This window comes from Brachycentrus maculatus, unplaced genomic scaffold (assembly GCF_059751285.1).
Source record: "Brachycentrus maculatus isolate JH-2025_06_01 unplaced genomic scaffold, ASM5975128v1 h1tg000326l, whole genome shotgun sequence".
Classification (NCBI taxonomy): domain Eukaryota; kingdom Metazoa; phylum Arthropoda; class Insecta; order Trichoptera; family Brachycentridae; genus Brachycentrus; species Brachycentrus maculatus.
In genome coordinates this window covers 3,419,240-3,434,656 of record NW_028281075.1, presented here as the reverse complement: position 1 = coordinate 3,434,656, position 15,417 = coordinate 3,419,240, and the positions used below count along the sequence as shown (strand labels likewise).

Sequence of the window (15,417 nt, the reverse complement as noted above, 5' to 3'; positions counted from 1 at the left end):
GCGTCTACCCAACTACGCCATGGGCCTGTCACATGCTTCAGTTTTTACGTGTACATAAATACTTTATATTAAAAATATTTATTAAAAAATAAAAATAACAACCCCTGTTTTCTTATTCATTGACAATTTCAGTATTTGCGACACCACCATATAGCAGATAGGTACAAACAATTCATTTCAAATTCAGATTTTAAAAAAATGTTCTTTCTTATCATAATAAAATTCGTATAACCAGTTTAAGCTCTTTTATTTATACTAAATATAATAAATATTTTTGAATAATATGTTTTTTCGCAAAATATTTTGTTAAACAAAAAATCATGTAATGATAATGCTGATATTTATATATTTTTTTTTAATATTTTGTAATATGCTCGTATTTTTATTTTTCTTCCTTTAGATTTCATTTCAGCTTTTCACCTTTATATCCCTAAGGAACATCCTAGCCAGCATCTAGAGGTTTATTTTCGCATTTATAATAATTGTGCAATTATTGCATTCAAGTTATTCAAAACGTACCGAGATTATTATCTTTTTTTATTATTTATTTGATATGTATATTTTCTTCTAATATAATAACAACCACATTAAGAAATGACCACACACCTGTAAATATTTTACTACTACTACTACTACCATCACGCCGTTTCCCCGCAGGGGTAGGCAGAAATGATGGAACGCCACACTCTTCTGTCCTGACATACACTCCTCGCCTCATTCACATCCATACATCTAGTCATATATACCCTCCGATTATGCAGACTTTTGACACCACCAGATTTTAGGTTCTGATTGATCTGATCGTGCCAAGTCTTTTTATTCTTTCATTTTTTATTTTTTATTTTAACATTTAATTGGATGGTGATGAAATATCAATTATGAGTGTTTTTAATAACACGTGTATTTATTTAATCTATCCGGATCAAATATGCCAAGTCTTTTTCGGCCGTTAAATAAAATTAAATATTTTATAATAACAGTTAATTGGATGAAAGGTGATGAAATATCAATTGTGAGTGTTTTTAATAGCACGTGTATTTATTTAATCTATCCGGATCAAATATGCCAAGTCTTTTTCGGCCGTTAAATAAAATTAAATATTTTATAATAACAGTTAATTGGATGAAAGGTGATGAAATATCAATTGTGAGTGTTTTTAATAGCACGTGTATTTATTTAATCTATCCGGATCAAATATGCCAAGTCTTTTTCGGCCGTTAAATAAAATTAAATATTTTATAATAACAGTTAATTGGATGAAAGGTGATGAAATATCAATTGTGAGTGTTTTTAATAGCACGTGTATTTATTTAATCTATCCGGATCAAATATGCCAAGTCTTTTTCGGCCGTTAAATAAAATTAAATATTTTATAATAACAGTTAATTGGATGAAAGGTGATGAAATATCAATTGTGAGTGTTTTTAATAGCACGTGTATTTATTTAATCTATCCGGATCAAATATGCCAAGTCTTTTTCGGCCGTTAAATAAAATTAAATATTTTATAATAACAGTTAATTGGATGAAAGGTGATGAAATATCAATTGTGAGTGTTTTTAATAGCACGTGTATTTATTTAATCTATCCGGATCAAATATGCCAAGTCTTTTTCGGCCGTTAAATAAAATTAAATATTTTATAATAACAGTTAATTGGATGAAAGGTGATGAAATATCAATTGTGAGTGTTTTTAATAGCACGTGTATTTATTTAATCTATCCGGATCAAATATGCCAAGTCTTTTTCGGCCGTTAAATAAAATTAAATATTTTATAATAACAGTTAATTGGATGAAAGGTGATGAAATATCAATTGTGAGTGTTTTTAATAGCACGTGTATTTATTTAATCTATCCGGATCAAATATGCCAAGTCTTTTTCGGCCGTTAAATAAAATTAAATATTTTATAATAACAGTTAATTGGATGAAAGGTGATGAAATATCAATTGTGAGTGTTTTTAATAGCACGTGTATTTATTTAATCTATCCGGATCAAATATGCCAAGTCTTTTTCGGCCGTTAAATAAAATTAAATATTTTATAATAACAGTTAATTGGATGAAAGGTGATGAAATATCAATTGTGAGTGTTTTTAATAGCACGTGTATTTATTTAATCTATCCGGATCAAATACACTTTTAAGTGCTCAATTGTTTCATTATCGGTAAATAATACCTACCAAATTATTCCGGAGCATGGGATGCTGAAAGTGGTTGTCTGATATAATTTCACACAACTCTAAACCCTTTTAGTTTATTGTTGGTTTGTTAGTGAAACTTTGCTCGCATAATTTCAAGTGCTGTAAACTTTTAGTTATTACTAAACTCTGTTCCATCAACAGAATCGTTCATTAATTATTTGAAAGCTTAAATTTGAAAAATGAACAATATTGAAGTGTCGGTAAAAAAATTATTATTAAAATGCAAGTTTATCTTTTTTGTAAATATGTGTTTAATTATCATGTCTCTTTTTTATTGTATTTAGACAATATTTCACTTTTTGTTTATATAACAATAAAAATAATTGCTCTAAATGGAAATGACAAGTAATCTCAGATTTCCTCGTATGCAATAAGTATTAGATAAATTATTTTGTAAAGACAAAATCATTACACATATTTATAAAAGAACCTTAAATACAACTTTAAAATTTGATGCTACATGGATGTTTAATAATGAGCTTCTACCCATTATTATAACATTAAACACATTAAAGTGTATGAAGTGATCACTTAAGCCAGCCAAATGCCAGGTTGTAAACCCTGGCATGCTCAGACTTCCATATTCCATAATAAAACAATACATTAACGTCTTCCTTTATCTTGATATATCATCAATTCAGTATCTGATAAAAAATAATTAATTATTTATCAAATTGTCGATGGCAATGAAATATAAGAATACACCATCGTTTTCAACTTCGTACTGACATTTTATATGTATTGTTGTTAAATTTGTGGAGCCTTGCAAATTATATTGCAATTTGATATATTTTTTTAATAACTTTAGGTACAATAATTTAATAAAATTTTGTAAATGAAAACGCTAGTTTTTTACCACTTTATATTTATTTCAACTAGTTTCGAAAGCTACATATACTTCCATCTTCGAGTCTGAATATAAACTAAAGCATAAATAATTATCTGTACTGTAAATACATACAAAACAAGTGTTTTCATTCACAATTTCATCATGTCTTAACACAAATTGAATGCCGAAACAATAAATAAAATAATCAAATTTTCATTAGTTTGACAGATTATATGGGCTACTAGAAAAACAGTGAAAATCCCTTCCCGTCCCGAAAACCCGTGTGACGTAATGACCTTTTAAAGTTCCTTAGCTTGTGAAAAGCCGACGTGATGTTGACCCTAGAAGTAAGCATGAGAAACTTGAAAGATTCGTGTGAACTCTTGTACGGAATTTTCCACGCCAGGCAATTCGTCCTAAGAAAACAATCGTAATGATCACCCGACTAACAATAGCCAATACGAATTCTGCTCCCAACATAATATCGTCACTAATCACAATGCTAATCATTTGTCTTCGTTCGTGTATTTCGAGCGAAATAAATGAAATCGGCATTTGAATAATATTCGCGCGATGATTTCAGTAGAAGAACGCTCACTGTAAAATATTAATCCAAACTGCATTGTACTCCAATAGAACAATAGATTAATGAAAAGTTAATACCGTATCGACCTACTGAGAATATGTATTAGATTCTTAGATAAGCGAACTTTTTACAGAGAACGGAGACAATCCCAATTGTTGTGCTTTGAACATGGCTTATCCGTGTTGGCGTTTTTAATTATTTATTTAGAATTACTCTAGAAAATTTTTACTGTTGCTGAATTGAGATAAACATATGTATTATGTTAACAAGGTTAGAATTAGATTCATGAAGCTTATGATTTTAATTTTTGTTTTTTAGATATGCAAATATAAATGCTTAGTAAAACAGTTTTGAGAACATCGACTTTTTTCGTAGTTATGTAAATTTATTAATTTTATTCAATGATCATTATCACATTTAAAATTTGAAATCCCTTTTCTCTGTTTAATGATTTTTCTAATTTTTATTTTTATTGTCATTATGTTTTGTATTGGGGATATGTCCGTCTCCGTAGTGTAATGGTCAGCACGCTTGGCTACCGTTCTGGAGGTCCCGGGTTCGATTCCCAAGGGGGGTAAAATAAATATTAGTGATTTTTTCACTGTCATATTTATTCAATATTACCCTGGACTGGTACCTGAAGCGGAGGGCTGATCACCTTTCCTTCATGTGTAAACGATCAAGATAACACTGCGTTTATATGACGCAGTGCCCTATGCACCATTGGGGTGCGGATAAGGGTTTTATTATTATTATTATTGGGGATATTATATTATTGGTATTGTTATGTTTCTATGTGTTTTACTTATTCTTTTCTGTTATGCTGTTTGATTAACAAATATGTAAATATATTGCATTTATACATAATAATAAATCTGTATAGTAAGGTATGTATCACACATTATTCATTTAAAAAATTCGATAGAATTGCGTTTGAAGCGATACATTCATCTTAAATATGTTCCGACTTATGGTTACGACTGTATAATACTTAGTTTATGAATCAGATAAACAGAATAGAAGCTGAATGTAATATCAAACGTCTGTCTATCTCCTTATAACAAATAGCTTTCTCGGTTATTTTAGTCCATTTTTGCTTCGTCAATTTACCATCAGGGGGGGTAAATCTATTTTATATGTTATCCTGTCGGGATTGTGTGGACGAAAGCTGTCGAGATACGAGCCAAAATATACTGAACGACTTATTTTACATAATATAAGGCAATTCATCAAATCGGTAACAGGCCAACAGGATGTGGGAAGCCTTTCTGGGCACTTCCTGTCTTTTGTGGGTTATGAACTGCCGCATGTAGTAGTCGAGGGCCCGTGTGTGTATTTACTTTATTCCTGCATGAGTACGTAATCCATAGAACAACTTCCTTTGTGTTTATATTTATAATACATTAAAAAGTTATATTTTACAAAAAAAAACAGTTGTCACAGTATAAGAAATAGTGGTAGTTACTAAGTAGAACTCAAATTAAAAATGAAATATTTTCATCTGAAATTGCAAACAGTGTAGAATAATATTAAAAGTGATGATTTAAATAATGAACAGCACATTTTTAACACATAATAAATATGTGCTTCTTCCTCATGAAAATCCTCATGAATTCGGTCTTAAGGCACTAATAAATTGACTTAATACTAACTTTGTCAGGATTTCCTAAGGCCTAAGAGAATACCCCAGTCCACGTGTTCCCTAATAAATAAATAGCCAACTGATTACCTTGTAATCCGACATAATTAATTCAAACAATATATAAGTATGTGCATGTGTAAAATATTCCAGAAACGTTGTTTTAGTCGTAAAATAACAAACACCAATTCATGAATATATCCACATTCATACAATGTTTATTTATATGAATTTAAATAAAATCATCGCTACTTTTTCTTATACCTATTTAAAGAAATGTATTATTTTTTACATCTCATCAAAGATGAAGAAGAATATGGAAGTCTGGGCATTTACGGGGCTGACGACCGTCATAGGCTGGTTAATTAAGTAATCACTTTACACACGTGTAACATTCACCAATTCTACCCATTATTGACAACCACACTACTCAAATTCTTGGGAGTTCTATATATATGAACCAATTTTAAAACATTATTCATAAATCACTCGAACCTCACTAGAGACATCTATTGGTTAAATGAAAAGAAGCTTTTTATTGAGCAAAAACTCTTTTATTAGTATGTGAAGTCCGAATCCTGGATTATAATCACAAACATGAGAAACGCCAGATAATATCATTTTCATTTTTATTATTTAAGCTTATAATTTGACCAGATAATTTATTTACAACATTTTAAGTATGTCCAAATACTTGTTCACAATTACAATACTTGATAATCCAGATTTTGTGAACAAGTATTTGGACACACTCAAAATGTTGTAAAGAAATGTAATTGTATTATGTTTGTATTCAATTTAAATGTTTTGTATTTCGAGTCAACCCAGAAGTGATAATTATAAATATGTACTTTATCATGTGGTTAAAGGTTTTAAAAATGTAAACAATAATGGACCTACCAAGTATCACGAGAGGATTAATATTGTATATCGGTGCGAGTTTTTTTTATTCGGTCGAGTTGTCTCTATAAATTTGTCCATTCAGACACTTTTATGAAGGAAATTGGCAATAAATGTGATAAATCGAAAAAAAATACCCAATGATTGTCAAATTTAAACCTATTTTTGAAGACACGAAAAATTTATTTCTATACTTACCATTCTGGACATAAATTTAATATTATCCTTCTGCGTTACGTATTAATAGATTACCGAAAAATTATGATTCTTTAATTTACTTTCTTAAAAGTGCCTTTCTTAAAATTAAAATATTGTTATTTTTTTATACATATATTCTCTACTCTTTCACTTTTTGCTATGCTTATTATATTAAGTCTTACTGCTTTGCAATGCTCTTTTTTGTAAAGAGTTTACCGAAAAATATTTGTTTTAAGGCCCTCCGGGTGTCGATGTAAATATGGATAAAAAATCGGAGACTTTTTTTTTTAAATATGATTTTTAATTCCGGTTACATTAAGATCTAAAGTAGGCTAGATTTTAATTTGATAAAATTGTTCCGAAACAGCAGACAGTTTGAGTTGAAATTGAAATTGCGATTGAATTGATTCCCTATTGGTATTCAATTCAAAGTCCTATTTATTAATAGGAACAGAAATTTTCGCCATTGCCATTAAATGAGAAAATCCCCGAATTTTTTACAGGAATAAAGAGAGATTTATTTTTGCTGAATGAGATATGAAATTTCGACTGGAAAAATACTTCTCAATAAACAGTATACAGTAAATCTTATGCACGATAGTATCATTATACTATACACCATTGTGTTTGGAAAATTAAATGCTTTTTACTAAGAAGCCAGTTGTTGAAGTTATTTTATTTCTATATGTACATATATAAAATAAACTAATAATATTCAAAAGTAATTTTTTGTACTTCCAAGTGCATTTTTGGCTCAGTTTTTTTTACATACATCATACTATATTTTGACTTAATATGAGTATAATTCTATAATTTACAACAGCGAGTGTTTTTGCCTAGAATTTTCACTCATGAATTACATGAAATTATAGTAACTTTAAACATAAAGAGTAAATCCACTCACAAGTAGGCATAGGCTATGAAACTTATAAAGTTGAAGCCTGAGTAGAGACATGATAAACGGTGTTGCATAAGCCGTAGCTAGATTTCAGAGTCACTTGGACGTTAGGTAATTAAAAAAAAATAATAATTTACAACTGAATATTGAATATGGATTAGTATTTTACATACCGACGAGAAATGAGAAAATACATTTCATGTGTAAGGGTATATAATAATAAAAATCTATAGGGTTTTTTTATAAAAGCGAACTTATTTCTATATTTGTTTACTGTCGTTATACTTATCTGTTTATATTACGAATACATTTAAAATTTAAAGCGTAGTACCATTGGGGAAAATACCTATTTACTTTTCAACTAGCATATTGGCACCAGGATCTCTCTTTACAAAAATTCTACCAACAATAAATTCTTGCCTTCTTTAGTGTTGTTGTAACCAGATATACATATAAACATAACGGCCAACAAATCGTTATATTGTTATTTCTGATTTCGTCCTAAATCCTTAAACCCTTTGAATGTTTTTTTTGGCATTGCGTATTTTCAATCAAAAGTTTTTTTTCGTTCGTTCAGTGGACGTCTAACGACTCCTTGTTAAAATCAAGTTTCTTTGCTATTCTCGTGAACCCTTGTCTTATTCCATCTGCCACACAATTAGATTTTATTAAAACGATTTAATGCTTACCTAAACTTACCTCTCAGCATCCATCTATTCTTTTCGTTTATAAGACTGATCTTTCATGTCATTAAATGTGACGTTGTGTCCAATTTTTTAAATTACGTGTGGGTGGGTATTTTTTCTCAATTTAACGAAATATTTTACTTAGTAAATACCACTATTTCTTAAAATCTACTGTGACACGTGTTTCGATGCATTCCGCATCATTTTCAAACACCGTATGATAATGTAAATACCGTAAACACCATAAAATGATGCGGAATGCATCGAAACACGTGTCACAGTAGATTTTAAGAAATAGTGGTATTTACTAAGTAAAACATTAATTAAAAATGGATAGATTTTACCACAAAGTGATTAACGAAATATGATGGAATGCTAGTTATTCTGTTAATATTTAAGGAAAAAGGTTAATCTGACGACATTTGAATGAACTTATTGAACCGAATTACATATTTACAGTATTTTGAATGTGTCCAAATACCTGTTCACGAATCTGGATTATCTCCAATTAGGAGTTTTTTTTTATTATTTTGCAAATTATACTGCAGCTGTCTAGTTCACAAATGTCGAATACGATTGACGTACGACGCCATTTGCAAAAATTATAACATCTTCCGTTAATATTGTGACAGATTTGATGAGTTATATTTTACCAGTTAATACGCGGTTTTCTATTTATTTCTACATCATAGACATTCTAAAAGTGGACGTGTGATAAAATTATTAATTTGAAAACTAAAAAAAATATAATTTAAAAAAAAAAATCGTAAACTACTAAATTTGTATATTACTAATATACGTGTGTTTTTTTCTCAGGATTGCCACTTAGTTGGAGGGATTCCCATGGCTGACGACTCGCAGGACTATGAACTGATGTTTGGTCTCAGAAACCACACTCATCTCGTTGTCGAGTTCAGGAGACCTCTGGACACGTGTGATCCTGATGACATAATTATTGGAGTAAGTTCATTTCATTTGTAATTCATTCTTCCAAGTGTGAATGACCACATCTTGCAACTGCTAGCTTTATGCAAGTAAAGCTTAAGTGTGTACTCTCAATTATGCAAAGTCTGTACGCAACTGGCTGCCCGAGTAGCCGCACTTGACGGCGCACTATTTTTTTAAATAATTTAATATTAAAATTTATTAAAAATAATTTTTTTATCATTTTTTAAGCTCCTTACCATTCAATGTCTCATTTCTTGTCGAAACCGTTTATTTACTTCGAAGAAAAACTTATTTTTTCAATAAAAAATGCAGTGTTTGAAAAAAATTTAAAACAATTTTTCAAATATTATCTGGGTTTAAAGAAAATTAAGATGCTATTTAACAAAAACTTGGCCTTAATAATTTCCTTGTATAAATGTTGTTATTTTTTTCATAACGATAGAGTTTTTTTAACGACATTTTGAGTATGTCCATATACTTCACAAATCTGGATTGTCTCCAATTATATGAATTATTCTAAACATAGATTAAGAAGAATATTGAAGTCTGGGCATTTACCGGGCTTACGACCGTCATAGGCTGGTTTAAGTGATCACTTTATACACGTGTAACATTCACCAATTCTACCCATGATTGACAACCACACTACTCAAATTCTTGGAAGTTCTATATATATATATGATTCTATTTCGAAACATTGTACGCGATTCACTAGAATTTTAACCAGAGACATCTATTGCTGAGATGAAGCAGCTTTTTTTATTGAGCAGAAACTCTTATATATTTTTGCATGTGAGGTCCGAATCCTTTAAATTGTTAAATCCGAAAACGTTAGTTTACTTTGATCGTATGATATTTAAATATATAAATTAATGTGATTAAAAGCGATTTGATACAGCAGCACAACTCAGTTACCAGACTACTTAAAAACATAATTTATATTTGAAGCACTAAATTTGTGATTTTCCATTTTTTAATTAAAACGTAAAATTGTTTTACAATCACTACAAATATTTTATTATAACTTTATTATAATGTCCACCGGTTTCAAAGCTAACCGATTCTTTATCAAGACTGATTAATACTAAAACACTATCTACTTAACAAAATTCAAAATATTTTGACGGTTAGGCCAAGGAGCTTGGGTAGATCTCAATTAGCTTTATTTTTTGTGTTGATTGTCAGTCACAGTCAAAAGGAATCAGGGATATTATTGACAATTGGATATTGATATCAGGGACAATACTTGATTAAGTTATAAGAAAATATTTATTGTGATTTTAAAACAAAGTTACATTTTAATTATACTTAAAAACAGTCTGTAGTATGTTTGACCTTCAGGTGATTTGATTCGACGTTATTATCTGATACCTACGCTAATTACGGTATTCACCTACGTATCTACTCACATTATAAATTTTATTTGAGAATCATAAGAGTGTGTCGTTTGTCGAAAATCTTAAATCTCCTAAAGTTATTCACAGATTACTTTGAATTTTTGAAACGTTATATTTATTTATATTCAATTCAATTCAATTCAATTTATTCAATTTATTCAATAAAAAAATAATATATACATAACAAACAATATTCAAGGCGTATATATTAAAAGTAAAAGTAAGCAAGAAGACTTAAAGGTGTAGAAGAAAACTCCTTCGGACACATGGAAATACTCCTTCGGACATATTTGTAACTGCAGTCAGTTGGTAGAATTCCATTCAAAAATTTTGGGTAATATATCCAAAATTAAACAAGATTATTGGATTGAATTCTACTTTTATTTAAATATATACGCTGATATATACTGTGACGCGTTTCCTCTTATTAAGATATTAAACTGCTTGCAATCTTGATCAAAATTCCCATATTCATCGTTAATTAACTAAATAATTAATATTATTTTTCTCTCTCGTAATGACGTCATTCTTATGAATTATATAAATATATAAAACCCTTATCCGCACCCCAATGGTGCATAGGGCACTGTGTCATATAAACGCAGTGTTATCTTGATCGTTTACACATGAAGGAAAGGTGATCAGCCCTCCGCTTCAGGTACCAGTCCATGGTAATATTGAATAAATATTACAGTGAAAAAATCACTTATATTTATTTTACCCCCCTTGGGAATCGAACCCGGGACCTCCAGAACGGTAGCCGAACGTGCTGACCATTACACTACGGAGGCGGGCAACCTTAAATACCTCAATTACGCCAGCTCTAATTCGTATGAAAGCGAAAGCGGAAAATCTCAGAGACAAAACCATCATTTCGGATCACGGGAGGGCGGCAAAAGAGGATAAAAGTGAAGTCCCTGTGCTAGTCTGGAAGTTGGAAGTTGGCCATCCACAATGACGAAGAGCTCAACAAGCTGCCCTCCAGCGTGACGACCATCGCTCAGGAAGGCGTCCTGCCCAACAACTTGGCCATTCTCCAGCCTATGGGGATCGAGAGGAAGGCGTTACAATTTGTCGGCTCATCTTCACCCCGCTCCAGGCTCAGCCCACTCGACGTCCCGAGACCGATTGACAACGTTTAATTCTATTTCATTATCATCATCATCATCCTATTATTATGTATTACTATCCCCATGTCTTTATAAGCGCCCTTGAAGTAGTATTTTACGAAATTGTCCAAATTATTATTATGAACTAACTAACTAACTAACCATCACGCCGCTTCCCCTCAGGGGTAGGCAGAGAGAATCGAACGCCACGCCACTTTGTCTTTGAAAACATTCTTTGCCTCTTCTACATTCATGCATCTTATTACGACTCCTGACCCGGCCGCTTTCAAGTATTTGGCATACCTGATTGTGCCAAGTTTGCCTCTATTATTATTATTATTATTATATTGTTATAATTTCACAGACTGAGCCGATAGATGTCCAGTGGGCCTTCGGACCCGACGACCCTCGCGGCAGGGGCTGGGGCGGCTGGCTTGGGCTGCGCCCCCTGCAGTTCCTGGGCCCACGCCCCCCTCCCCCTCCGCCGCCGCCCACCCTGGGGACCGGAGAGACGTCCGCCTATCTCAAGTGGGAGGTCTCCATGAAGGATGTGAGTGTAGTCGGAAATATTTGATAATGAGACAAGCAATTAGATACTTCGCTCACTCCTTTCAAGAACGTCATAAATCAAAACACTTGATTTTTCAGGAGAACATTTTAAAAGTTTAAAAATATAATAAAAATAATATAATAAAACCCTTATCCGCACCCCAATGGTGCATAGGGCACTGCTTCATATAAACGCAGTGTTATCTTGATCGTTTACACATGAAGGAAAGGTGATCAGCCCTCCGCTTCAGGTACCAGTCCAGGGTAATATTGAATAAATATTACAGTGAAAAAATCACTTATATTTACTTGACCCCCCTGGGAATCGAACCCGGGACCTCCAGAACGGTAGCCGAGCGTCCTGACCATTACACTACGGGGGCAGAATATAATACAATGTATTAAAAATAAATATCAAGCCACTTGTAGAACTTTTTACTGTGCAACAGATCTTTTTAGGTAAAACCTGAAGGTTTTTTTTTCTATTTGAAAAATATTTAGTATATTTCAAAAAATAATTAAACAATACCTTTTCTTCAAAATGCAAAAACAACACTTTATGTATAGCGGGTAAATATTAAGTTAAAAATATGCCTCTTTTGCTGGGATATAGTACATTTGCTGGGCATTCCGAAAACATGCACAACTGAAAATTGACGATTTTTGATTTATGACGTTCTTGAAAGGAGTGAGCGACTTGTATATGTTGCACTTGTATATTTGATACTTGTATATTTGTCACTTGTTCATTTAATACTTGTATATTTGACGTTTCTGTATTTGACATTTGTATATTAGATACTTGTATATTTGGTACTTGTTTATTTGAAACATGTATATTTGCTACTTCAGGTGATCATCCCGGAGAACATGGCCACCATGTTCTGGTGCAAGGTGTTCCGGGCGCCGGCCCTGTGCCGCAAGCTACTAGATACTTGTATATTTGGTAGTTGTATATTTGACACTTGCATATTTGACACTTCAGGTGATCATCCCGGAGAACATGGCCACCATGTTCTGGTGCAAGGTGTTCCGGGCGCCGGCGCTGGGCCGCAAGCACCACGTGGTAGGGTACGCGGCGGCGCCGGGCGCGCGCGCGCGGCACATGGTGCTGCACGAGTGCGCCGCGCCGGCGCCCGCCGAGCGCGCCGCCTGGGAGCGCTGGGCGGCCGGCGCGGGCGCCTACGGGCCCGACATGCCCGCTGACTGGGCCGCCTGCCTGACCCCCGTCGCGGCCTGGGCCACCGGCTCTAAAGGTAACTACCATCTACTCGACCATCTACTCGACTTCTGAGACGCTGCCATACCATTCTGGGCTCTGTCACCATATCAGCTCAAACCGCGACCAAAAATATTACCTGCTATATCTCAGCTGTCCAAACTCAAAACACAGTAAGGGACATTTTTTTGTAGTTCGTTTTTTTTGCATTTGCGAATTAAGTAGATTCTACTTAGTCCAAAAATGCAAAAAAAACGTACTACAAAAAAAATGTTCCTTACTGTGTTTTAAGTTTGGACAGCCGATCTCTCTCTGGTCTCAATCCTGTGGATTGATCTGCAGCAACAGATGACATCTCCATCTCCGGACGCTTAATGAATTAATTTTATATGATGGGGATTTAACGTATGTTGGGCCTTAAGTCGCAATGTTAACATTGTTTCATTCCGATGCAGGATCCAATGCACATGTGCGGATTAGGGTAAAGAAGAAGAAGAAGCTAATCTGGCAGTACACAACGGAGTTCTGGTTCCAACCTTTATGTATGGAAGCGAAGCATGGAGTTGGCAAAAGAAGGATGAAAGCAGACTGAATGCAGTCGAAATGCGATCCCTCAGACGAATTTGTGGCAAAACGATGTTTGATAGATGTTCGAATGATGAAATAAGGAAAGAATACTAGGCTGAGATAAGTATTATCGATAAAATTAAGAAAGGTGTTTTGAGATGGTTTGGACATGTGGAACGTATGAGTGAGGAAAGAACGAAAGAACAAATTTATGAGGCGAATGAAGTTGAAAAAAGAAGCAGAGGGAGACCGAAGAAAACCTGGCACAATCAGGTATGTCAAATACTTGGAAGTGGCCGGGTCAAGAGCCGTTATAATCATCGGGTATGTATGAGGAGATGCATGAATGTAGAAGAAGCGAAGAATGTTTGCAAAGACAGAGTGGTGTGGCGTTCGATTCTCTCTGCCTACTCCTGCGGGGAAGAGGCTTGATGGTTAGTTAGTTAGTTAGTTTTAGAAGAAGAAGATGTAAATGATTAAATTTTTAATTTACAGGAGAAATGTTTCCGGGTCATGTAGGAATTCCGCTCGGTGATCCAAATGGTGTAATGTACTACATGTTAGAAATTCACTATGAAAATCCTTCACTTCAAAAAGGTATTTATAACAATTCTTATTGGAAACCAATACCTTAAATTTACAATAAAAATAATTGTTTTTATGAATGCTTAATTTATTTGTTTTATTCTAGTTGTGGATAATTCTGGAATAACCATTTTGTATACAAGTGAGCTGCGGCAACACGATGCTGGTATGATGGTAGCGGGTATAACAGTGTCTGCTCTGCATGTTCTCCCGGCAGACCAGAAGAAATATCGTTCAGCTGGATACTGCTCCGAACCTTGCACTACTGAAGTGAGTGAATTTTATATCTTCTTCCTGGCTACATCCCGTCTTAGTAGACTGCTGGGGTCAGCTCTCCTCTTCCTCAGGTTGTAGGTCCTTCTGTCATGGACAACGTCACCTAGGCCATGTCTTCGAACCATATTCTCTCTTTGCAGCATCCATGAATTTTTTGGTCTTCATCTAGATATCTTCGAGGACGATCCATTGCTTTTGCCAAATTGAATCAAATTTATATATTAAACATTAAAGTCTAACAGATTTTTTGAGTCTACTAAATTGTATTTTATTGTTTATAATACATATCAAAATAAAATTTCTGACAATTGTTTCGCCTTGTTGTGACATTTTTTAAGGTATACGAAGATTTAATGGACTGATGGTCCTTACATGGCTATACAATTCTAGGTAGGTACTTTACGTTTAGACATACCGTGACCATTTTATGCAACTATCTTTATTTGTGAGTGTTAATTTTATTGTTTTAAAAAAAGGCTTAAACACTTAAAACAAATATAAGTAATTTTTCACTTTAATGTAATATATTAAATACTACCCTAGACTGGTACCTGAAGTGCAGGGCTGATAACCTCTCCTTCGTATTTTTAATGAAGAAGATAACACTGCTTATATATTGCAGTGCCCTATGAATCACTTAGTGCGGATAAGGGTTATAAAAAGACTAAGATGTAGCAGTTATGTCCCTGAGCTCCTTCACCCACATCATCTGAATCCCATCAAACATCTTCCCCTTTTATCTCAATCCCGTGGATTGGTCTGCAGCAAAAATTAGACCTGCTTCGCCACTCCAGACTATTTTGCGAAATATAATCTCCGGAATATTTGT

At 33.1% G+C, this 15,417-nt stretch overlaps 1 protein-coding gene across 3 annotated transcripts in view; it reads left to right on the top strand.

The window, feature by feature from the left end:
• LOC148304323 (MOXD1 homolog 1-like) overlaps positions 1-15,417 on the top strand; it is a 111,169-nt gene that overhangs the window by 90,609 nt on the left and 5,143 nt on the right. For all 3 annotated transcript variants that reach the window (XM_088268714.1, XM_088268716.1, XM_088268717.1), the window contains 5 exons: positions 8,755-8,898; positions 11,757-11,942; positions 12,927-13,197; positions 14,223-14,324; positions 14,419-14,582. In XM_088268714.1, the coding sequence (XP_088124840.1) occupies positions 8,755-8,898; positions 11,757-11,942; positions 12,927-13,197; positions 14,223-14,324; positions 14,419-14,582 (867 nt within the window). The remainder of the gene's footprint in view (positions 1-8,754; positions 8,899-11,756; positions 11,943-12,926; positions 13,198-14,222; positions 14,325-14,418; positions 14,583-15,417) is intronic.